The sequence below is a fragment of the Sinocyclocheilus grahami genome, unplaced genomic scaffold, assembly GCF_001515645.1.
Source record: "Sinocyclocheilus grahami isolate Dianchi unplaced genomic scaffold, SAMN03320097.WGS_v1.1 scaffold393.1, whole genome shotgun sequence".
NCBI classification, from domain to species: domain Eukaryota; kingdom Metazoa; phylum Chordata; class Actinopteri; order Cypriniformes; family Cyprinidae; genus Sinocyclocheilus; species Sinocyclocheilus grahami.
This window is the reverse complement of record NW_015505572.1, coordinates 197,056-223,746: the sequence shown is the minus strand read 5'-3', so window position 1 is coordinate 223,746 and position 26,691 is coordinate 197,056. Positions and strand designations below refer to the sequence as shown.

The window sequence follows — 26,691 nt, the reverse complement described above, 5'->3', positions numbered from 1 at the left end:
AGAACCATTCAGTCAAAGGTTCTTTAAAGAACCATCTCTTTCTTACCTTTTTATAATCTGAAGAGCCTTCTTTCACCACAAAGAAGCTTTTGTGAAACAGAAAGGTTCTTCAGATGTTAAAGGTTCTTTATGGAACCATTTAGACAAAAAGGTTCTTCTATGGCATCGTGAAGCACCTTTATTTTTAAGAGTGCAGTTGTATTTAGGCTTTAAAAGTTGTGATAATTTGTGTTCATATTATCAATACATGTTAGAATCATAAACTTTTGTTGCTCACAGAGCTTATTTTATGTAATAATCCAAAAGCCAATGGAAACATCCTACTGGGTTTTAGTCGAGGGAACCAGGGTGACATTAACATGGTTGGCCTGCAAAAATGCGCTCTTGCAGAAACATTTAGCTAGCTTTGACATTTTGGCGGAAACTGCATGAGAAGTTTCAGTCCAACAATTATAAAAAGCTTTGCGAGCTGTAATACAGTGCAGAAGCTGTACGGACTCATTTCAGATACTTTTATGGTGCTTTTTAGAGTTTGACAGGCATTCATTTTCACTGTATGGAAACAACATGGAAGAAATTAAGTCAACAACATGAGGATGAGTAAATAGTTCTTACTTTCTTCCTCCTGCTAAAGAGTTGTCTGTGGGCTAAAAGTAGGTCATCACTAAACCTGTTGCATTAGCTGAGCGTTTCTCTCTTCATTTCCCACTCTTTCTCTGGACCCCCCTGCTCCTCCTCCTCCTCGCTCCTCGGGGATTTTTTTTTTCATTTGCAATTACAGTAATATATAACATCAGGCATTGGGAGATTTAGAGCTTTACCTTACATAACCCAGTGGATTTAACTTGAGGGCTTTGGTTTGACTCCAGAACTCTAGCTCTGCCTGTGCTCAGAAACAAACGCAAACATTCACATTGCTGAAACCTCTAAAGGCCATCATAAACACGTTCATGACACATTATGGGTTACAATTTCTTCACTGTACACACAGACAGCCTAGATTTGGACTTTTTAAAAATGTTTTTGAATAAAGACTCTTATGCTCACTAGGGCTGCATTTATTTGATTAAAAATACAGTAAAAATAGTAATTTTCAAAAATATTTTTTACGGTTTAAAATAATTGTTTTCTGTTTGAATAGATATTAAAATGTCATTTATTCCTTCGATGCAATGCTGAATTTTCAGCATCATTACTCCAGTCTTCAGTGTCACATGATCCTTCAGAAAACATATAATATGCAAAATTGCTGCTCAAGAAACATTTCTTAATATTTGTGATGCATAATATTTTTTAACTATTTAATTATTTAATGAAACTTTTAAATAAAAAAAAAACTTACTGACCCCAAATTTTATTATTTTAAAAAACACAAGCCTCATTTTTGAATTTACACAAAAACACGCCTTATTTTTGAATTTACATTATTTATGTCTTTGAGGTCTGTTTCATAACACTTTCAGAATTTTCTGATCATTAGCCGACTGTATTCCTTCTCTTCAAATATGTGAAATGCATTATGGGTATGCAGTGAGGCAGCTCTTTTCTTCATTAGAGATGATTTGAAGTGACTTTATTTGAGTGAGGTGTTCCTGCGGCCCTCTGGTCCACCTGGCCAGAACCCACAGCCTGTAAATTTGATATAATAAAACGTTCCAACCAGCGGTGATATTGGCCAGAGACACGGGGCAACGAGCTAAAGAGAGCAATCTGACTGGTGCAGAGAGAGGGTGGGATAGTTGGGAGAACACAAGCGTATTTCAGAGCATTTCGATGAGAAGCAGTCATCATGTCGTTTGATTCAGCGTGTACACTCAAGAACCATTTTTTCAATTTCTTTGGCATCTCAAGTGCTCAAGCTCTGGATGGTTTAAGATGTAAAGCTCTGCAGGATTAGGTCTGTAAGAAGAGGATGAGGAGGAGGAGACGTAAGCGACAGGGGCCGTTGACCCGGTCAGAGGGATGGCAGGGCAGTCAGCACAGAGCTTAGGGGGAGTGATAGAGACAGATAGAGGTCTTCAGGAGGTCTTGCTTACATCAACTCATGGCTCACGCAACCTGGAGATGAGACTGAGTTCAGTTCAAGAGCAGGGCCTCACGCCATATATATATATATATATATATATAAGAATTCTAACAGAAAGTATTATTTTTGTATATATGAATGCATAATTAATATGCCCATTATGCTTTTTAAATTGTTATACATTTTGAAAATATATTCTGTTCAAAATCAAACAGCTCTGAGATGAATCACAACAACTCCGATTTGAAGCAAAAATATAAACAGAAAATAATAAAGAAGGTATAAAATTTTGTTTTTGTAGTGCATTAATTCATTGCATGCAGAATTTTCAATGATGCAATTAACAATGACACAATATAAAACTGTTGACTGTGAGACATTGACTATAGTATAAATATATCCAAAGTTATTTGTTGTATAATTTGTGGTTTAGACACCTTTGACTGGATTTCACTGAAGAATTGTGGGTAGTGTAGTACAGTTAAACAACTTTTGGCTCACTTATGGCATTTATCATCAGGGCTTTCTTGAATGGCTTATGTTATCCATTTCTAAAAAAAAAAAAATTCTCTTGAGAAAATTAATAAGAATTTTACTCATAACTTACATGATGCTGTTGTGTTCGATAGAAAGAAGGATGTGGCCTTTCCAGTTCAAGACATATTTGTTTAGCTATCAGTTTTTTCCTAAATTTTTTTTCATTCTTTTCCTGCTTATGGTGATGTTCTCTGTTTGGTTTGATGTTTGATGTTTTGGTTTTTATTAGGGCTGTCAATAGATTGCAATTTTTAATCTAATTAATCACATCCTTTTTCTGTGATTAATCGCGATTAATCGCACACTTCATGAAATTAAGCATAGACCATTTATCTTGTTTCAAATGTTTATTTATATATATATATATATATATATATATATATATATATATATATGTATGTATATATGGGCCTATATATCTACTACAGTACACGGATCCATTCCGTATAACTAAACACAGCAACATACAAATGACAAATCAAAACATTATCGTGAATGTGTGTGGAAACAACGTGAATGTATGGAAATGTCTGTGCCTGTGAATAAATACAATGTGTGATCAGTGCGACAAGAGCACTCATACACGCATTATTATAACGGACTCACGCGTGCTTACTGTACGACTCCTGTACGCCACCGCAATCGTCTTTACTAAAGTAAAATTTTCTTGAAAGAATTCATACTTTTTGATTCATCAAAGATGCATAAATCTTATTCAAAGGTGACAGTAAGGTCATTTATGTTATAAAAGATTTTTTTCAAATAAATTATGTTCTATAGAACTTTATTTATGAAAGAATCCTGAAAAATCATGGTTTCCACAAACATTTTAAGCAGCACAACTATTTTCAACATTGATAATAATAATAAATGTTTCTTGAGCACCAAATCAGCATATTACTATATTAGGGCTGTCAATAGATTAAAATGTTTTATCTAATTAATCACACCCTTCATGAAATTAAGCATAGACCATTTATCTTGTTTCAAAACAAAACAGCAAAGTAAACCAAAAGATTGAAGGGTGATTCTCAAAAATCTGTATTTTCTGCAAGCTTTTTTCAAGATAAATTTAGATGTCTTTCCAAAAAAGGACTCCAAAAGAACTCCAAAACTCCAAAAGGAAACTCCAAAAGGACATCAAAGAACCAAATGATATAAGGAGCCCATTTAAGCACATATGAGGGAGAAAAAAAAATGCCAAAAAAAACATAATTGTATAGTATGTGTACAGTGCAACAGCAAAGAGCTTTTTTAAATTTTAGAGAAGTCAAGTTGCGATCCCGAACAGGACCACATGGAGATGCCAAACCCCCCCCCCCCTAAACAAATCGCCTGCTGACTGCATTTATCTACTACAGTACACGGGATCAGTGCGACAAGAGCACTCATACACGCATTATTATAACGGACTCACGCGTGCTTACTGTACGACTCCTGTACGCCACCGCAATCGTCTTTACCTTGATTGCAGTCTTCATCCATCAAAACTTTACTAGCGAGACACTTGACTGTTGACAATCCATTCAGTCTGTACTTCACACAAGCGCGTGTGGCGTGTGAGGGCTCGCGCTCTTCAGAGACGATCACAGAATATGACAGAGCTCGTGTTTAAAAGCGAAACACAGGAATGAATAATTCACTTAAAACGCAACGCGAGTCTCTGCAATCTCTGATGTAATCAGTCTGGTTTCCTTTATATTAGCTCTGTTTTGGACGGATTGTTTGAATGCATTCGCTAACTGGATCATTGGACTGAAAACTTTCCTGGAGTTTAGCAGCTTAAAATGATCTGATCGCAAGCAGAGAAGCAAAATCGGGTTAAAGGGTTAGAATAGAAATTGTGCTTCACTAATTTTGCGTTAATTGCGTTAAATTATTTTAACGCATTAAGGATTGTAAACTTAATCGCATGCGTTAACGTGTTAACGTTTATAGCCCTAGTTTTTATATTAATAGACATCTGTTCATCTGTATGACCATAAGACATAGTTGGGAGAAAGAAAAAAGAGGCCAAAAGAAAAGCGAAGGCACTGGAGGAGAGCAGAGAGGGAGGAACAGGGTGGGAGCCAGAAGTGAATCGTGAACTAAGTGCATTTCCAACCTTTGCAATCTGATTTTTCCAGTCCATTTTGTCAGTGGCAGCTGTGGTGCAGTAGTTTTCAGTGTGTGTACTGTACCTCCCGCCATACTCTCCCATCTCACTGCTATTAGCACATATAAACTTTGCTCAGTTCCTCTGGTTCTGATTAAGCTTCATAAAAATGAGCCGCTCACTCACTCTACAGTAGGATTTCTCTCTTTCTCTCTCTGCAGTTTGTTTTATCTGAGTGCATTTCAGCAGACTTTCCCATTTCCTGTGTCGTAGGCTGGTATTTTATCATAAATACACACATTTCACTCTCTAGCACAGGTTTGAGAGCTCAGGGGCGGTTTTGCATGTGCACTCATTAGCACTGTATGATTTGGAGGGGAAAATGTAATTGCATTTGTTTTCTCTCTGATGGGGCTGTGAAGTTTGTCCAAAAATTTATTACATTTCAGCATAACTATAAAAATTATTATTATTATTATCAATAATAATAATAATAATAAATAAACATATTAAACACTGTAATATTTCATGTCATGTCAGATTTGACATAAACCTGAAATCTCAATATGGCTTAGTGCGATTATCAAATCACTTAAAAACTTAAACTAAATAATTTTATAAACTAAAGTAAAAATGCTTGGTGGTTTAATGTTTGAAAATGAAGAAATTATGAAGAAAATACATTTTAGTATTGTAATTGCGATTTAATTTTAATATGGCTATAAAATAGTAGTAATAATAATACTAATAGTAATAACAACACCAACAAAACAATTTAGTTCCCTTTCAGTCGGTCACTCTCGACGTCACGTCGGAGGACCGACGAAATTGGGATCTCGCTTAGAGGGACCAATCTACTTCGAGTGTACCTGAAGGAGGGAACGGAGACGTCACGTCCCGTCGCCACAGCTCCTGTACCACCGCTGAGCGGCCGGGTCACCGGCTCGGCTCCTCAGCGAAAACCTGAATATGCGCTGCACCTGCTGCCTACTTATAATCACGCTGTGATCAGCAGCAGCTGGATGCAATAATCGCATGCCAATGTGCATTGGCTCGTTTAGTTTACACTCTAAGTAGATTGGTCCCTCTAAGCGAGATCCCAATTTTGTCGGTCCTCCGACGTGACGTCTCCGTTCCCTCCTTCAGGGAACGAGGGTTACATACGTAACCGAGACGTTTTTATTAAAAAAAATACAAAAAATGTTATTTTACAGTACAGTTGTGAAATTACAAATTTAATTTGTCTTAATTTATTAATTTTCAAACATTAAAGCAGGCTTTTATTTCGGTGGAAAAACTGTAGGGAGCCCTTAATTTTTTCTTTTTTTGACAACATTACAAGTTTGGGAAGGCGGTTGGTGCATATATTGCGTTTCCAAAAGATTCATTCGTGCAGGCCAAGAAAACAAAAAGGTTTGTAACTTTTTTGTCAGTCGTTTAGCATTGCTAACATGCATTTTATTCTCATCACAAGATACTTTGATCATGTGAGCAATGCTAATTAGTAAATATTTTGTCTAATTTTGTCATGTTTGCTTGAAGCAGTGAGTGTGTAGCACATTTAGCTCCATTCCAGAATTCTATTCCACAAAATTGCAGTCCAGAGAAAATTCCATTCCACAGAATTCCACAGATTTTCCCTCAAAATTAGAAGTGCAGAAAATGGGTAAGAATTCAGCAGATTATAATGAACTGTGTAGCTCCCGAGTATTTCTGGCCTGTCAGTCTTATTTAATTTCATTCATTCAGGTGTCTGCTCACACACATACACGTCTCTCCGCATTTTCATCTGTTTTTCTTTTTCTGTCTCGCTGTCGCATCCCTCCACCTACTTTTTCTTTTTCTCCATCACTTTCCCTCACACCTCCTCTGCTTTTCCTGTTTTAGTCTCACCCCCTTGTCCTCCCATATCTGTCTTCCCGGTCATGCATGAAAAAAAAAATACCGTCATGTACCGTGAAACCGGTATAATTTTGAAAAATACCGTGATATAAATTTTTGGTCATACCGCCCAGCACTACTTAGTAGCTTATGCAGCTAACTGCAATTGTCTAATAGGATAGCTTGACTATAGTTTAACTACAGTATTATTTAGTTCATTCATCGGCTGTATCCCAAGCTCCTCTTTCTCGCTATCTCTCTCTCTGTCTCTTTCTGCTATTCAGACCCTCATTAGCTAAAATAAGCACATGCGTTCTTTAACAGCTGTTCGTTTATGTGTTTGTGTGTAGTTTTACAGCGCTCGTAAAACACCTCCACTCAGTTTGGAGTGATTATCTGTGCGTTTACCAGCCCAAATAAATCCAGTCCGGTTCTCCAGCAAGGGTTTTCAGCTGCCGCAGTGATTTTGCTCTGGATTTCATGGCTTTAATTGTGTAGTTCACTGGGTTTCAGTCGTGTTGTTGTTCTCTGTTAGGCTGGTTTGTGTTATTGAAATGCTGCGCTGGAATACATTAGGGAGAAGTGTGATGTGAATGGTACTTTCTAGTGTGTGCATTATGTAATGGTGTGATGAAGAGGGAAGACCACATAGGAAAACCAGATGGACTTCCTGAAACAAAGAGAGAGTTGAGTCTCAGCATAAAGCCTGGTCCACTTTACATCTGGTTCTGGAGAAGAAGTGTCCGTTTACACAGGAAGAGAGCGTCTGATTGACATGTGAAGCCACCAGCTACAATGTGTGTTACTTAATGTGTCTGCAGAGTAATTTACTGCGTATTTATCTAGTTTCTAAAGCACTCTTCAGACTGAATTAGCTTTCTAAATGACACTTGTTAAATTTACGATTGTTAACACAAGACATCTATGATTAGATGCAGGTTTTTTTTTTTAAACCGTAAGGCAGGCATGTGTCTTGTCGGGTTTTTGGCTGCTATGTAATGGATACTTAATTAAAATTAATTCATATAAATATTTATTTTTTAATTTAAATTACATTTTTATATTTAAATTACATTTTTTAAATTAAATGTTTGTATTTTTATCATTATTTATATCATTATACACACAAATATAATAAAACAATGAAAAACACTAATAAATATATATATATATATATACACACATACAGTATGTGTGTTTGTATAATTTATATACATTTAAAATATGTATTATTTTATTAATATTTTTATTATTTATTATTTATTATATATATATATATATATATAGTATATGCTATATACTAATACTATATACTAAAATATATATTGTTTTATTAATATTTTCATTATTTTATTATGTATACAGTAAATGTGTGTATAATTTATATACATTTAAATTTGACTATTGTTTTATTATTATTTGAGTCTTTATAAATATACTATATACTAAAATGTATATTATTTTATTAATATTTTGTATTTATTTTTACTTTAATTTAGTATGACGACTTATTATTTTTATATATTTATAAGTAGAGGTCAGAATAAGTATGTTGTTTCATTTTTACATAAATATGTACGCTATTACGCTGAATGATGGAACATTATTTCACCGATATTTTGACATTTTATTTGAAAAAATTAAAGTAGACCCTTTGCTTGCATTTAATATGCTTTCTGTGTATATAAAATCTCTTTTGTAAATTCAGTGACGGTGTGTGTTATATCGTGGCATTATGGTCGTCGCCCCGCTCTCTCTCTCCATCATAAAAGACAAATGACCCAACTTTCTCTCTCTCTCTCAGTGTCTGTGATCTCAGCCAGCACGTCTTTTCACTCTTCCTTCTACACTCCCTCTGCTCCACTTTCTTGGCGAGATTAGACTTTCCCACAGCTCAGCCACGTCTCTCTCCCTGTCTGTCTCTCTTTTTGGCAGATCCCGTCTCACATGATCCACACACACACACACGCTCATATCATCCTCACATCTTTTATACTCTGATATACAAGCTGACTTGTTAGCATACTTCACATACTTCAGCCTGTAAACAATCATCCCAGAAACCCATTATTTCACATTGCGCCTGCATTTGTAGTTTCTGAAATCGTTTTTCTGTGATTATGAATCTCTCACAAGAAAACAGTCATCCAGACAAAAGACATAGCCTACTTAGAAAGTTAACATTTATTATTGGTGTGCGCTAAGACAAGAAGCACTATACTTATAAGGTTGTGACGGTGAGGAAATTTTCCCACCGGTTAATCGACGTGTGACAACACCGGTAATACTGGTATCACCGCGGAGGCGGGGGCGTTCCCTCTTTTCCTCCGCTTTTAAATAGCTTGTAAAAGCGGCGTGCGCATTTTACTTTCACTTTCAAACAGCAGCAATTCGGAGTAAAGGAATTGTTCATTTTTAGTTCATTTGAATTTTCCCTCTTTTCCTCGCTTTCATTCGCTTTTAAATAGCTTAAAAGCGCCGTGCGCATTTTACTTTCACTTTCGAATTAGTGGCAATTCGGCATCAATTGCTTGAATGCAACAACAAAATACAATGTCAAACTCACTTTAGCGTATATATAAAACATATAACTTTTATTAACAAAACAAATAAAAATATACCATGCTATAGGGCAGGCTATGCCTAATATAAGATAACAAATAACTTGCATAAAGTTTAAATAGGTATACAAAACTTGAAATAAGTAAACATGTATTATAATATATTATATAATATATAACCAAATAAATAAGAAACGTAGAACGTTTATTAGCAAAACGAGTAAGAAAGCTTGAAAGCACGGCATACACCTTGATGTCAAATAAAATAAATAAATGACACAAAGTTTAAATAAAGTAAAAATCAGCAAACAATGTGGAACCAATTAAATAAGAATGTTTGAAAAAAACTTCCAAAGTCAGATAAGCGGCAAAAGTCAACAGGCTTTTCAAAATCCAAAATATTGTCAAACAGGCGTTTTTGCATCTCGTTTCGAAACTGAATCATCTGTCATCGTCTTGTCTGTCTCACCTCACTCTTCTTGTCAGTCAGCTCGACTCACTCTCCTCACTGGATAAATGAAATCTGATCTGTGATGCGACTGTCGTTCGGCACGCTGCATTGAGCAGCCGCATTCAGTTTTTAATTGTAGTGTCTGTTCTTTTACTGAACTAAATTATTTTTATTACTATAAAAAATCAAAACGACGGTGGGGGTCGGTGCCGCGGTGGGCAAGTGACATAACCGGTGTTGCGGCTTAACCCCGGTATCACCGTCAGCACCGTCTATAGCGGCAAGCCTATAGACTTAGTGTTTGGTCAGATATCTAACATTCAGTATATGAACCCTAAGAAAACTTTGATAAATAATGTGTCACATAACAGACATGAATCGTGTTTTGATGAGTGCAGGTGTGCTGTTAGATTTTCAAAACAATTGGATGTGAATTTTTGGGGGGTTTGTAAGATTTGATTTGTTTTATTCATTTATTTTTGTTAAAAAAATAATATTTCCATTCAGCAAGGATGCATTAAATTCATTAAAAGTGACAGTGAAGACATTTGTGATATTACAAAACATTTTTATTTCTAATAAATGCTATTCCTGTTTATAAAAGAATCCTGAAAAAAAATATATGACAAAAAAAAGCAGCAGCAGCACAGCTGTTTTCAACATTGATGATAATAATTCATGTTTCTTGAGCAGCAAATCAGCATATTAGAATGATTTCTGAAGACTGGATTAATGATGCTGAAAATTCAGTTTTGCATCACAGGAATAAATTGTATTTTAAAAGGTATTCAAATAGAAAACAGTTATTTTAAATTGCAATAATATTTCACAATATTGCTGTTTTTACTGTATTTTTGATCAAATAATTGCAGCCTTAGTGAGTACAAGAGACTTATTTAAAAAAAAAAAAAAATCAAAATGTAGAAATAAACTAAATAAAAAAATCTAAGCTAATTCACAATATTTAATAATTACTAAAATAACATTGCTTTTAATTTGTCAATCCGCAACACTGAGGAAGTTTGAATTTTATTAATTATACATTAAAGCTCAAATTAAGATGAAAACAATTACGGAAAAATGCATTTCCTTAAGCTTAAATAAAATAACACAACGTAAGAAAAACAACTTAAACTACGCAAGGTTAAAAAACTAAAATATATAGTTATTTTTGAATCATACAGGAACAGGATTGTAATGGCTGCTCATGGCTGACCAGCTGTCAAGCTTTTTATGGCTCAGAAGACTTGATACAGAGTAAAAGTCATGTGGATGGCTTTTAATGGCATCTGTCTGCATTTACTTTTATTGTTTGTAAAAGTGCAGCTTGAACACTGTACTAAACGTCTCCTTTTAAGGTCCACAGAAGAATGAAAGCTATACAGGTTTGGAATGACACGAAAGCGAGTTAACAATGGCCAGATTTTCATTTGGCAGAACTATCTCTTAAAATGAAGCATTGCTGAGCATACGAGACTTCTTTCAAAAACATAAAGTCTTGCAACCCCAAACTTTTGAACAGCAGTATATCTTGGGAGTTCAAAAGAAAGCAAACATTATAGAAAGTCGTTTAGATTCTCTTTGAGGTGTAGCACGTCATCAGATTTTCTTCCAGCTCCTCTCCCAGGCCATTTCACTGTGACCACATATGTTTTACTCTAAACACGGTTTATTTCAGGCCAACGTTTACCTTCCTGAGGTCAGCAAATCTCTTTTCATGTGTCCTCCGCTCCCTGGTGGCCATCGAGAGTCACTACACCCCTCCACGCTCAGATTTGATCTCCACTGTGATACTATTTTCACCCCAGACACACTAAAAACTGTACTGCATCCATTAATGCCAGCGTTTGCATCAGTGTAAATACAGATGGAAGTTTTAAGGCGACGGCGCTGAAATCACAGCACACAAACACCCATGGACAGATGTGTGTGTGTGTGTGTTATCGCTCTCCTTTCGGGCTCAGTTCTGCATGGATAGTAAATGGATTAGATTATGATAAGGTGTGTGTGTGTGTCTTTGATGTGTGTACATAGTAAAAGTATAGATTAAACGTTGGCCGTTATCCTCTGAGAGCGGCAGACTGTGTCTATCCGTGCCAGCTGCTTGGTTACATCTCTCTAGATAAGGTGTGTGTGTGTGTCTTTGATGTGTGTACATAGTAAAAGTATAGATTAAACGTTGGCCGTTATCCTCTGAGAGCGGCAGACTGTGTCTATCCGTGCCAGCTGCTTGGTTACATCTTACGAGAAGAGGACAGAACATGAAAGAGATGGGCGGCACGCCAACTTTCTCTCTCTCTTTTTATTATTTTTTTCCCATCCAGTTTTTCATTTCTCAGCCATACCGTGTGTCCACGTTTCTTTTGCGTTAAAGCTGCTGTTGCGGACGTCTCTGTTCCCCCTCCCCGCTCTGCTTCTCGCCATCTTTCTGTGCTGTGCCGGGTGTGTAGTTGGCACGAAGCGGGCACAGACGGGCACACAGATGGGCAGCGGACGATGCAGGGCAGACCGCAACACTGAGGAAGTTTGAATTTTATTAATTATACATTAAAGCTCAAATTAAGATGAAAACAATTACGGAAAAATGCATTTCCTTAAGCTTAAATAAAATAACACAACGTAAGAAAAACAACTTAAACTACGCAAGGTTAAAAAACTAAAATATATAGTTATTTTTGAATCATACAGGAACAGGATTGTAATGGCTGCTCATGGCTGACCAGCTGTCAAGCTTTTTATGGCTCAGAAGACTTGATACAGAGTAAAAGTCATGTGGATGGCTTTTAATGGCATCTGTCTGCATTTACTTTTATTGTTTGTAAAAGTGCAGCTTGAACACTGTACTAAACGTCTCCTTTTAAGGTCCACAGAAGAATGAAAGCTATACAGGTTTGGAATGACACGAAAGCGAGTTAACAATGGCCAGATTTTCATTTGGCAGAACTATCTCTTAAAATGAAGCATTGCTGAGCATACGAGACTTCTTTCAAAAACATAAAGTCTTGCAACCCCAAACTTTTGAACAGCAGTATATCTTGGGAGTTCAAAAGAAAGCAAACATTATAGAAAGTCGTTTAGATTCTCTTTGAGGTGTAGCACGTCATCAGATTTTCTTCCAGCTCCTCTCCCAGGCCATTTCACTGTGACCACATATGTTTTACTCTAAACACGGTTTATTTCAGGCCAACGTTTACCTTCCTGAGGTCAGCAAATCTCTTTTCATGTGTCCTCCGCTCCCTGGTGGCCATCGAGAGTCACTACACCCCTCCACGCTCAGATTTGATCTCCACTGTGATACTATTTTCACCCCAGACACACTAAAAACTGTACTGCATCCATTAATGCCAGCGTTTGCATCAGTGTAAATACAGATGGAAGTTTTAAGGCGACGGCGCTGAAATCACAGCACACAAACACCCATGGACAGATGTGTGTGTGTGTGTGTTATCGCTCTCCTTTCGGGCTCAGTTCTGCATGGATAGTAAATGGATTAGATTATGATAAGGTGTGTGTGTGTGTCTTTGATGTGTGTACATAGTAAAAGTATAGATTAAACGTTGGCCGTTATCCTCTGAGAGCGGCAGACTGTGTCTATCCGTGCCAGCTGCTTGGTTACATCTCTCTAATCAGACGAGAAGAGGACAGAACATGAAAGAGATGGGCGGCACGCCAACTTTCTCTCTCTCTTTTTATTATTTTTTTCCCATCCAGTTTTTCATTTCCCAGCCATACCGTGTGTCCACGTTTCTTTTGCGTTAAAGCTGCTGTTGCGGACGTCTCTGTTCCCCCTCCCCGCTCTGCTTCTCGCCATCTTTCTGTGCTGTGCCGGGTGTGTAGTTGGCACGAAGCGGGCACAGACGGGCACACAGATGGGCAGCGGACGATGCAGGGCAGATCCCTACACACCTGCTCCTCTTTGGCATGACCCAGGCCAAACACACACTCACATGCGTAAACCCAAACGTAGAGAATCTACATTTGTGTGTCGTAAACACAATAGACGCAAGGGCCTTAAAGGGACAGTTCACCGTAAAGTAAAAACTCTGTCATCATTTACTCAATAATCACTTGCTGCCTTAGATTTTTTTAGTTTAATCAAATAAGCTGAAAATGTAAGTCTTTTCAGCTTAAATTATATAAACATTTTGTTGAATCTCATATCACTTAATTTACGTTGAAACTGGTTTAATTATTTCGATAAAGTAATGCAAAAACGTATTATGATGTATTAATCATATAATTTTCATAGCGTGTTGTTATTAACTAAAACCACTACAAATCTTTTTCATAAATTTAAATAAATCTGACATTGAAATAAAATACAAATGTTAGACGAAAACTTAAAACGTACTTTGGAACTAACTGAAATAAAATAAGCTTAAGGTAAAGTACTAAAATTGAAACTGAATTAAAAAAAAAGAAAGGCAAATAGAAATATTAACAAATACTAATAAAAGTGACTCAAATAAAAGTACTAAAACTTAAATTAAAATGAAAACTGAAAATAAAATAAAACAAAATCTAAAAATAAAAGCTAATTCACAATACTAATAAATACTGTAATAGTATATAAATAATACTAAAATAACACTGATTTTAATTTGTTTATTTGCAACATTGATGGTGAAGTTGTGTCAGCTGAAATTAAGATTAAATTCAATCACAAGAAAAAAAATGTCTTAAGTTTAATTAAAATAGCGAAGTAAACAAGAAACAAATAAATAAATAAATAAATAAAAGTAAATGGTTAAATAACAAAAAATATATAGTTATTTTCAAAGTCATTTATAAACAGGATTCTTATGGCTGCTTTTTTCTCTGGTAACCATTTATCAAGCTCCAAAAATGACATTAAAGCACCATAAAAATAGTCCATACATCTCATATATTATGTTATAGGTCAAAACTAAGTTAATTTTTTATGGCTTGGAGGAGCATAAAGTCATGTGGATGGCTTTTAATTGCCATTGACTTTCATTGTGTGTAAAAGTGCAGCTTGAACACTGTACTAAACGTCTCCTTTTGAGGTCCACGGAAGAAAAATAAGTCATACAGGTTTGTAATGACATGAGGGGGAGTAAACAATGACTAAGTTCTCATTTGGGTCATTTAAAAAAAAATCATCCTCTAGCATGGATATGCATATTGTAATCATGTACATGATGTTTATGTTTCTCTTGCATCAACAGCACGCACACGCTCACCCAAACGCATACAAATGCACATACACGCTCAGACATATTTGCCAGAGGAAACACACATCCATGCCCAGTTTCCCACCGTAATACCCTCATGTACATGATGTTTATGTTTCTCTTGCATCAACAGCACGCACACGCTCACCCAAACGCATACAAATGCACATACACGCTCAGACATATTTGCCAGAGGAAACACACATCCATCCCCAGTTTCCCACCGTAATACCCATGTGCCTATGCACACGCTCACACACGCGCTTACATGCAAACTCCAAACACACCTGCCTCATTACACGTTCACATTTCATATCCACCCCCCGCGTGCGTCCGCATACATATTAATCTACAAACGCGTGGCCGGGTGGGGGAGTGGTCCAGAACAGGTATAGACTCCCTTTAACAAGCTGTCTGAATTTGCCAGAGGAAACACACATCCATGCCCAGTTTCCCACCGTAATACCCATGTGCCTATGCACACGCACACACGCTCACACACGCGCTTACATGCAAACTCCAAACACACCTGCCTCATTACACGTTCACATTTCATATCCGACCAAGGATGCATTTATTTAATTAAAAATACAGTAAAAAGAGTAATATTGTGAAATATGATTATTATTTAAAATAACTGTTTTCTGTTTAAATTTGTTTTTAAACAAATTGAATTTTCAGCATCATTACTCCAGTCTTCAGTGTCACATGATCCTTCAGAAATCATTCTAATATGCTTTTTTGCTCAAGAAACATTTTTAATTATCAATGTGTTGCTTAATATGTTCATGGACACCATTAGATTGTTTCAAGATTCTTTGATGAATAGAAAGTCAAAAACAGTATTTTTACAAAAAATAAAATTAAAAAAAGATATTACAAGTATCATTATAAACATCTTTACTGATGATTTTGGTCAATTTAATGTATCCTTGCTGAATAAAAGTATTCATTTCTTTAATGTTTATATATTTTTTAAAAAAATCATACTTTTGTTAGTGTATCAGTTATTTGTTATTCCGGAATTTAAAAAAAGTTGATACGTTTATTTAACATTGCTTTTTGGTTGATGTCATGTTGTTTTTGTTATGTTGTAGATTGTTATATAGTTTTTGGTAGGGGTTAAAATGAACCCCAACACTCTCAAAAAGCAACAAATGATATACATTATAATTATATTTGCTAGAAACAAAGTAATACTCAGTAAACTGATATGTTTAGTTGTGAAGCGTTAATTGTGATGCCAGGAAGATCTTTAGTGTGTTTCTATTAGGAATTTTGTGTGGTTACGGAGTCTCATCGCTTAGTAAAAGACAAGTTACATCACAAACGGTGCAGGACACATTTGTGCCAGAGTTGAGTGTTCAGGATTTGGAGTTTGTTCAGTTCACTAACACAAAGTATGAGCAATAAAGTGAAGAATGCCTAAGGGAAAACCTTCCAGAGATCCTATAGGTCAAGCCTATTAAGTTTAACAATTCAAAGCAAATCATGATTATAATAGCAAATATGTCTTTGCTCTCACAAGTGCAGTTGCTTATGAATATTTGCATGCTAAATGAGTCATTAGATGGCTCCTTTTAAGAAATGGGTGTGTGAATGATCAACACTTGCTGTTTAGGGATGGTAATAGTTTTAAATACCATGTCAAACAATGGTTTTTCATTTGAAACTTACTCAAGAAGTTGTCTACCATTGTAAAGACACTTTTGTCATGTTAAAAACACTGCCTGTGTGTGTGTGTGTGTCACCCAGTATCTTTGGCATGGTGTGTTCAGGGGTCCTTTGACTGTGTGTGCCGGGAAGATAAGGATTAGCATGAACATTGTTGGATGCAGTAGCTGTGTGTGTGTGTGTGTGTGTGTGTGTGTGTGTGTGTGTGTGGTTGCATGCTGATAACAGTGTTGATTGGACTCCATAGGCTGGAGTCTGTGCTCTAATAATGGACAGTCTCTCCTTTGTGTGTTTGAGTTTTGATGATCTGGCCCCCTGCTCATCTGCGCTTTGTCTGTGCCCAATAGCGCGGCCTCTCTCATTCACTCGCGTCCAGTTCTGCATAGTGAGCTTCACTAATGTGCCATGTAATTGGATTGGAGGTCATCCGAGACGTCTCCTTAAAGGGTTAGTTCACCCAAAAATGAAAATTCTGTCATTAATTACTCACCCTCGTGTCGTTTCAACCCCGTAAGACCTTCATTCATCTTCGGAACACAAATTAGGATATTTTTGATGGAATCTGAGAGCTGTCTGACCCTCCCATAAACAGCAACGTAACTGAAATGTTCCCAAGTCCAGAAACCCATCACCCTGTAGCGCCATTTTGGAGAGTATCCGCTGGACGTAAACAGCATATGCTGCTCTGTGTCAGCTGTGCCAAAATGGCGCTACAGGGTGATGCGGAGGAGACGAATTGTTGAATAAAGTCGTTTTTTTTTTCTTTTGCGCACAAAAAGTATTCTCGTAGCTTCGTATAATTGTGGTTGAACTACTGATGTCACATGGATTATTTTACCGATCTCCTTGCTACGTTTCTGGACTTGGGAACATTTCAGTTACGTTGCTGTCTATGGGAGGGTCAGACAGCTCTCAGATTCCATCAAAAATATCCTAATTTGTGTTCCGAAGATGAACGAAGGTCTTACGGGTTTGAAACGACATGAGGGTGAAATTTTCATTTTTGGGTGAACTAACCCTTTAAGCTGCACTTCATACTTCCACACCACCAGTGGGCGCTTATCAATACGGATTGTAGCTATTTTGAATTCACAGAATCCATCGGTAACCCGGGTATTTAAATGAACTAAATGGAATAGTGATTCTGATTAGAATTGTATTTACAGTCTAGAATGCCATACAATTTGACCAATAGTGGCCTTCATGTGGCTGCCAGATTGCAATTTGAAGAGTTTATTTGTCACATAATTTGTCGTAGAATAACTATTCTCCTTTAATCTAATTGAATTGCAGGTATTTGTTACTTATAAAATGTACCGTGGTAATGCCAGGGTTATTATAGGTAACTAAAACAAAAATTTTTTTTTTAATTAAAGTCATATTTAGTTACTTGAAATAAAATAAACATTAAGTGAAATTTTTTTTATTATATATAAAATAAAAATGACAAATCACATAACAAAATTACTAAAAATTCAACTAAAATAAAAATGAAAATGAATTAATTTACTGGAAAAAAAATAAAAGAAATAAAATTTTAAAATAAATGAAAAAGTTTTTTTTTTTTTTTACAAATATACAAATGCAAATATTTATTTATTTGTATTATGTATTATTATCTGTTTATTCATTTTTATTAATTTTTAGGAGCTAATCAGATTTTTAGGTGGACTGAGGTGAAAGACCGGGAGCGAAGCCCCTTTAAATCATTAAACAATGTGTTACCATCATGGTACCACTATAGTAGTTTTTGTAAGGAATATAATATATAACACTTAGAATGAGATTGCACGAGTTGATTATAGTGTTTTACATCCAGTTGAGTCGATTAAAGCACATTTACTTACATATCAGCTCACAGTATCAGTACGTGTGCATCTGTGAACAAAACGCGGCGGCAGTCGATATTTTCCCTCCTCAATTAGCGTTTAGCACAAGTAGCTGAAAATAACCTTCATTTGCGAGGCTTTTAGCGTATAGCGCATTGGTGGAGAGGTTTTCTCTCTGAGAGGAGTGCGTCTGTGTGTGGGTGCTTTTGTAAGCTAGCTGGAATGCTCTGGTACCGCCAATGCTAAGATGGCTGCCAAGCGCTAAGATGGCTGCCAGGATTCCATACAACAACAGCAGCAAGCGAATGAGGGGGTGCGAGAGAGAGAAAAGAAGGAAAGAGGGGGCTGTCATGTTCATTTTTTCCTTCAAAACGTATACTGTTGGTTTTTTAAACCACATTCTGCTGCTGCACATAATTAGCGGTGCATGCTAAGGCCAAACACCACTACTGCTAAATTTCGAGGCAAATCTACAGACCAGAATATCATAGAAGGGTAGGCTCTTTTTACTTGGGCTAGCAAGCGACTATCCAGAACCCTCCTAGCAACTAGCAAACATGCTAAAAACACTAAGTATGATTGGCTAAAGAGGTGAAACATTCATCAATACTCACAGCAGAAAACACGGAAAGGCCAAAGTAACCAAGTGACATCCGTCTTAAGGTCTATAGTTAGTCAAAACCTCAGTGCATATAGAAAAAAGGGGGTAGTGAGTCTCGGCCAATTCAAACTGCCGCAGGGGTCTGGTCTCACTCCAAGATCGCTATACTTTCTAAGATAAAAAGCCTACGGAGACATTGTCCAAACAACTCGATGGCTGCGCACCAGCCTTTGTCTACATCTTATGAGCTATACAGCAGAGTTGGGTTTCACCAGGCTGCTCTCGGATGTATATTTTGCAGATTTATAGATTTTAGATTAGAAGCGCACCTTCAAGCCTAAAATGGACAGCGGTGTGGGTAGTTTGTTTCGGCTGTGTTTTTCATTGGACCCGACTGACCAAGTCCAGTTGTGTTTTTTAACACACCTGGGGTCTACATTGCCGGACTAAAGATCTTGTTTCATGGCCGAAAGACTGTTTTGTGGTTTTATGTCTATATATAGATATTGTTATATAAAAATAATAGAGTATAATCTTTGTTTATCGACCTCGGCAGAATTTGATTCTGAAATACATGTAATCTGAGGAGTTACTAAAGTCTTTGGTGTTTAATACTTAAGGCTACACATTTGTTCACTAACCAACTCAAAGTATGAGCAGTAGTAATGGTAATCTGTGTTGTCAAACCTACACTTTTTTTATTAATAATACTTTAATTCAGCAAGGATGCATTCATTTGATCAAAAGTGACCAAAAAATATATAATAATAAAAATAAAAAATCCTTCCATTGCCAGACTTTTGAATGATAATGTATAACAAGTCAAATACATGCTAACTACAAGACAGAACATCAGATTTCACGTATAAAGGTTTTATAAAAATAAAAAATCCTTCCATTGCCAGACTTTTGAATGATAATGTATAACAAGTCAAATACATGCTAACTACAAGACAGAACATCAGATTTCACGTATAAAGGTCCAGATTTTGTCTGAATATCATGTAAATGATCCAGAACCGAAGCACATTTTGCATGTCTCATTTCCAGCTGTGTCGTCTCAGCGCTACATTGAATATGTGCTGGCCGAGAATATATAGAATGTTCTACATCTGCTAATTGATTCAGGCACCTTTGGACTGAACCCAGCCGTCCCATGTTTAATCTGCTCTCTTTTTTTCCCCTCCTTTTTTTCTCTCTCTCTCTCTTTCTGTCGGCTTTGCAGAATCTGGACAATCGGACAACTCCAACCAACAAGGAGAAGCAGACATCAAGCCTCCGCCCAATGGTGGGTCAAGCATAACAAAAATCGCGCGCACACACACACACACACACTCAAAGGTTCCAAAAGGATTTTACAGCCTGATGCCATTCAACCCAGAAATTAAAGTCTTAATTTACTCAAATACATTTGAAGTTAATATAAAGTTGTCTGGAGGAACCAAAAATGAGTTCTTGGTTCCCCAAAGAACTGTTCAGTTAAATATTCGTAAAAAAAAAAAAAAAACATTTATAAAAATTCAACTTCCATTTTGTCAGACAAACTCCGTTTTGGAAGTATCTCTATGTAACCTTTTCAGGTTGCTAAATAAACTGAAACACAAGTTTCACTAGCTTAATGAACTTGGATCCATAAGTGAAAATACAATCGTTTTGAGTTTGTAGAACTTGAAATTACGTTTGTTGAAAGTACAATCCAACTTTTTTTCTCCATAAAGTCCTCAAGTTTTTGAGTTTACTGTGTGTGTTTTTTAAGGAACATTTTAACCATCTAAAGAATCCTTTTCCACTCCAAAGAAGACGTTTTCTCAAATGAAAAGGTTCTTTATGGAACTATAGTGCATAAAGAACCTTTAATTTTAAGAGTGTTCAAATCTTTCTAAACTCCAGACTTAAGTGTTAGCCTTTAATGTCAACCTTCTGCTAAACTACTTTTTTTAGATAGGCAGTCATGCAGGTTTGGAACAACATGATTCTATGGTTCCATGAAGAACTTTAAAAATCCATGGAACCATTTTGTTCCACAAAAGGTTCTTCAGATCATTCAAATATTTTTCACACTAAGAAAAAAATGGTTCTTTTAAGAACTGTTCACTGAATGGTTCTTACTAGAACTATAAATGGTTCTTCTGCGCTGCAAAGTCATTATTCATACTTTCTGGCGCCCACAAATGGTTCTTCTACAAGGTTTTTTCTTTGCCGAGCCTTAAAATTCAGCAAAAACGATTGAGAAGCCTTGGTTGTTCAAGAAGCAGTCCACTTAAACTCAATAGAATCACATCTGAAGTTGTCATTAAAGGCCACGAGCGCGTAAACTCTGGTTAGCAATGGTGGAAACGGCGTGATGAAATCCCAACGCTACACAATCAACGCATCAGCCACCATTTTCCACTCCGCCTGCCAGTCAGCAGATGGACTGTGGGTGAGCCGCGCTCTCCTTGGACCTCCATACGCACAAATACGAGCCGATTGATACCGTAAGCTGCTTTATTTACGTTAATAAGGTCACATGCACACCCGACTCTCGCACAAATATGGAGTGTGAGCGAAAGCGATTTCCATCCAAGCTTATTATAGTGAAGTGTTGCTAGGCCGGCTGTGATCTGTGTGTGGGTGCTTTTGTAAGCTAGCTGGAATGCTCTAGTACCGCAATGCTAAGATGGCTGCCAAGCGTTAAGATGGCTGCCAGGATTCCATACAACAGCAGCAGCAAGCGAACGAGGGGGTGCGAGAGAGAGAAAAGAAGGAAAGAGGGGGGCTATCGTGTTAATTTTTTCCTTCAAAATGTGTAGTGTAGGTTTTTAAAACCACATTCTGTTGCTGCACATAATTAGCGGTGCATGCTAAGGCCAAACACCACTACTGCTAAATTTCGAGGCAAATCTACAGACCAGAATATCATAGAAGGGTAGGCTCTTTTTACTTGGGCTAGCAAGCGACTATCCAGAACCCTCCTAGCAACTAGCAAACATGCTAAAAAACACTAAGTATGATTGGCTAAAGAGGTGAAACATTCATCAATACTCACAGCAGAAAACACGGAAAGGCCAAAGTAACCAAGTGACATCCGTCTTAAGGTCTATAGTTAGTCAAAACCTCAGTGCATATAGAAAAAAGGGGGTAGTGAGTCTCGGCCAATTCAAACTGCCGCAGGGGTCTGGTCTCACTCCAAGATCGCTATACTTTCTAAGATAAAAAGCCTACGGAGACATTGTCCAAACAACTCGATGGCTGCGCACCAGCCTTTGTCTACATCTTATGAGCTATACAGCAGAGTTGGGTTTCACCAGGCTGCTCTCGGATGTATATTTTGCAGATTTATAGATTTTAGATTAGAAGCGCACCTTCAAGCCTAAAATGGACAGCGGTGTGGGTAGTTTGTTTCGGCTGTGTTTTTCATTGGACCCGACTGACCAAGTCCAGTTGTGTTTTTTAACACACCTGGGGTCTACATTGCCGGACTAAAGATCTTGTTTCATGGCCGAAAGACTGTTTTGTGGTTTTATGTCTATATATAGATATTGTTATATAAAAATAATAGAGTATAATCTTTGTTTATCGACCTCGGCAGAATTTGATTCTGAAATCCATGTAATCTGAGGAGTTACTAAAGTCTTTGGTGTTTAATACTTAAGGCTACACATTTGTTCACTAACCAACTCAAAGTATGAGCAGTAGTAATGGTAATCTGTGTTGTCAAACCTACACTTTTTTTATTAATAATACTTTAATTCAGCAAGGATGCATTCATTTGATCAAAAGTGACCAAAAAATATATAATAATAAAAATAAAAAATCCTTCCATTGCCAGACTTTTGAATGATAATGTATAACAAGTCAAATACATGCTAACTACAAGACAGAACATCAGATTTCACGTATAAAGGTCCAGATTTTGTCTGAATATCATGTAAATGATCCAGAACCGAAGCACATTTTGCATGTCTCATTTCCAGCTGTGTCGTCTCAGCGCTACATTGAATATGTGCTGGCCGAGAATATATAGAATGTTCTACATCTGCTAATTGATTCAGGCACCTTTGGACTGAACCCAGCCGTCCCATGTTTAATCTGCTCTCTTTTTTTCCCCTCCTTTTTTTCTCTCTCTCTCTCTTTCTGTCGGCTTTGCAGAATCTGGACAATCGGACAACTCCAACCAACAAGGAGAAGCAGACATCAAGCCTCCGCCCAATGGTGGGTCAAGCATAACAAAAATCGCGCGCGCACACACACACTCAAAGGTTCCAAAAGGATTTTACAGCCTGATGCCATTCAACCCAGAAATTAAAGTCTTAATTTACTCAAATACATTTGAATTTAATATAAAGTTGTCTGGAGGAACCAAAAATGAGTTCTTGGTTCCCCAAAGAACTGTTCAGTTAAATATTCGTAAAAAAAAAAAAAACACATTATAAAAATTCAACTTCCATTTTGTCAGACAAACTCCGTTTTGGAAGTATCTCTATGTAACCTTTTCAGGTTGCTAAATAAACTGAAACACAAGTTTCACTAGCTTAATGAACTTGGATCCATAAGTGAAAATACAATCGTTTTGAGTTTGTAGAACTTGAAATTACGTTTGTTGAAAGTACAATCCAACTTTTTTTCTCCATAAAGTCCTCAAGTTTTTGAGTTTACTGTGTGTGTTTTTTAAGGAACATTTTAACCATCTAAAGAATCCTTTTCCACTCCAAAGAAGACGTTTTCTCAAATGAAAAGGTTCTTTATGGAACTATAGTGCATAAAGAACCTTTAATTTTAAGAGTGTTCAAATCTTTCTAAACTCCAGACTTAAGTGTTAGCCTTTAATGTCAACCTTCTGCTAAACTACTTTTTTTAGATAGGCAGTCATGCAGGTTTGGAACAACATGATTCTATGGTTCCATGAAGAACTTTAAAAATCCATGGAACCATTTTGTTCCACAAAAGGTTCTTCAGATCATTCAAATATTTTTCACACTAAGAAAAAAATGGTTCTTTTAAGAACTGTTCACTGAATGGTTCTTACTAGAACTATAAATGGTTCTTCTGCGCTGCAAAGTCATTATTCATACTTTCTGGCGCCCACAAATGGTTCTTCTACAAGGTTTTTTCTTTGCCGAGCCTTAAAATTCAGCAAAAACGATTGAGAAGCCTTGGTTGTTCAAGAAGCAGTCCACTTAAACTCAATAGAATCACATCTGAAGTTGTCATTAAAGGCCACGAGCGCGTAAACTCTGGTTAGCAATGGTGGAAACGGCGTGATGAAATCCCAACGCTACACAATCAACGCATCAGCCACCATTTTCCACTCCGCCTGCCAGTCAGCAGATGGACTGTGGGTGAGCCGCGCTCTCCTTGGACCTCCATACGCACAAATACGAGCCGATTGATACCGTAAGCTGCTTTATTTACGTTAATAAGGTCACATGCACACCCGACTCTCGCACAAATATGGAGTGTGAGCGAAAGCGATTTCCATCCAAGCTTATTATAGTGAAGTGTTGCTAGGCCGGCTGTGACGGAGAATGGCGGAACGCTCATAAATCACTCCGTGATTGGCTGATGGGAACCACATGGCTGCGGCGCAGGCGACACTGAGCTCATGCGCGGGCCTCGCTGCGGTTAACCGGCACACACACACATACGCTGACCTCAGCCAGCACTACAGATGGGTGTGGAAGCATGGCTCATTCACCCGTTTTGCCCACACACACAAAAGTACATATTGAAAGCCCATATGCACAGCGAAAGTAAATACGTTTGTATATTTGCATGCAGTGTCGCACACACATACTTAAGTGTGACATAAAGCATTTTTGGTGTCCTCGTTAAGTTTTAGCTGGGATTGGAGCACTGGGTTGGAGTTAACCATAAGTACGGGGTAGCCTGTTATTCCTACGAGACAGAGAACATATGCCAACCGATGACTGTAATTATATGCCTTTTTATGACAATTGAGCCCAGTTTATTTTGTGTGTGCGTGTGTTTGACAGGTGCAGATGAGTAAATATGGGGATTTTTTTTTCAGTATAATTTGTCGGTGTAGTGTTTTCATTTCTGGCCTCTCTCTCTTTCTCTCCAGGTCACTTGAGTTTCCAGGACTGCTTCGTGACGTCAGGCGTATGGAACGTGGCGGAGTTGGTCCGTGTGTCACAGAGTAAGTCACATGAGCAGCGTCTTTCTGATCAGCAGCCGTAAATATCAACATTGTATTGAAACGAAAAAGGCTTTTCTTATTATTATAAATCCTTAAAATCATCCAAACAGTTACATACAAATAAAAAGCCCCCCAAAAAACCTGCAAATAAGGCAATATATTAATATTGCTGAATTTTCAGCATCGTTATTCCGGTCTTCAGTGTCTTATTTATTAGAAAGAAAAATGAAACCATAAAAATAAATATATATATATATATATATATATATATATATATATTTTTTTTTTTTTATTGTATTATTTTATTTCACATTTTTACACAATTTTTCTACAGACCCCATAGCACTCTTTTGCAACCCCAGATTGAAAACAACTACTCTCAGACATTTTTTAACAACATTTGTTGTAAAATTGTTTGTTGCTTCCTGAAGATTATTTATTTATTTATTTTATTTTTTTCAAAACATTTAAATTGCACTGACTGTGTATCTTACATTTGTTACTAAATAAAGATATACATTTAATAAATGTATATGAATAATTAGATTAACTAGTCTTAGAATATAATTTTTTTTAGAATTAAATCAGATATTATGTAAAATAAAGAAAAAAATACTAATGCAGAAATGAGAATTTCTGTGACATTTTGGCCCCAAGCTTTGCTACATTTCTGACTATATACTAATAAACTCTTGCATGTCTTAAACCACTTTACAAATCGATCTCTCTCTAGTTTAATGCATGTTGGTAGCACTCACACGTTCTTGCTTTCCTCTTTGTCTGTGTATATTTCTATCTATCTTTTATCCTACTCTAGGGTGACCATATGTGCCATTTTCCCAGGACGCGTCCTGGCCAGGATTTCTATATTGCCTAAAATATCTAGGTTTTGGCTTTGTTTGCATGTGCAGACCGATCGGTGTATGACATCAAAATACCATACAGACGGTTCCTTATGCTTTCAAAATGCTCTCGAGGTATTTTGATGTCATACACAGATCGGTCTGCACACGCAAACAAAGCCAAAACCTAGATATTTTAGGCAATATAGAAATCCTGGCCAGGACGAGTCCTGGGAAAATGGCACGTATGGTCACCCTATCCTACTCTTTTCTCTGACTTTCACCTTTATCTGTTTGATTGCTGTCATTTTTGTCTCTTTATCTTTCTCTTCTCCTGTCCCTTCTCTCTTGTCTTGTCGTCATGTTTCAAACGCTGCAGGACTGAGATGGAGTTGTATGCCAGTCTCCCGCGGAGGTACTCCACACTTCAAGCTCTGCTGTCTTGCTCTGCTGTCTTTGCTCATCTAATGTCTCATTCTGCTAAGATAACCTGTGCTCTTGAAACAGTGATGATTTTAGTGGACTGTTTTTAAGCTGACAAATTTCTGTTGTAATGTTTTTATAGTGTAATAATTTGCATTTAAAGCAATTCTTCACCTAAAAATTTAAATTTACTGAAAATGTACTCACCCTCGGATCATCCAAGATGTAGATGAGTTTGTTTCTTCATCAGAACAGATTTGGAGAAATGTAGCATTATATCACATGCTCACCAATGGATGCTCTGCAAGACATTAACTGATGAACTGGAGTGGTGTGGATTATTGTGATGTTTTTTATCAGCTGTCATTCTGACGGCACCCATTCACTGCAGAGGATCCATTGCTGAGCAAGTGATGTAATGCTACATTTCTCCAAAT

General features: G+C 36.8%; 1 protein-coding gene across 1 annotated transcript in view; it reads left to right on the top strand.

Moving 5' to 3' along the window:
• LOC107550229 (nuclear factor 1 X-type-like) overlaps positions 1 to 26,691 on the top strand; it is a 113,305-nt gene that overhangs the window by 62,043 nt on the left and 24,571 nt on the right. Inside the window, exons 3-5 of the mRNA XM_016231469.1 lie at positions 20,076 to 20,138; positions 24,915 to 24,989; positions 26,159 to 26,246. Coding sequence (XP_016086955.1) covers positions 20,076 to 20,138; positions 24,915 to 24,989; positions 26,159 to 26,246 — 226 coding nt within the window. The remainder of the gene's footprint in view (positions 1 to 20,075; positions 20,139 to 24,914; positions 24,990 to 26,158; positions 26,247 to 26,691) is intronic.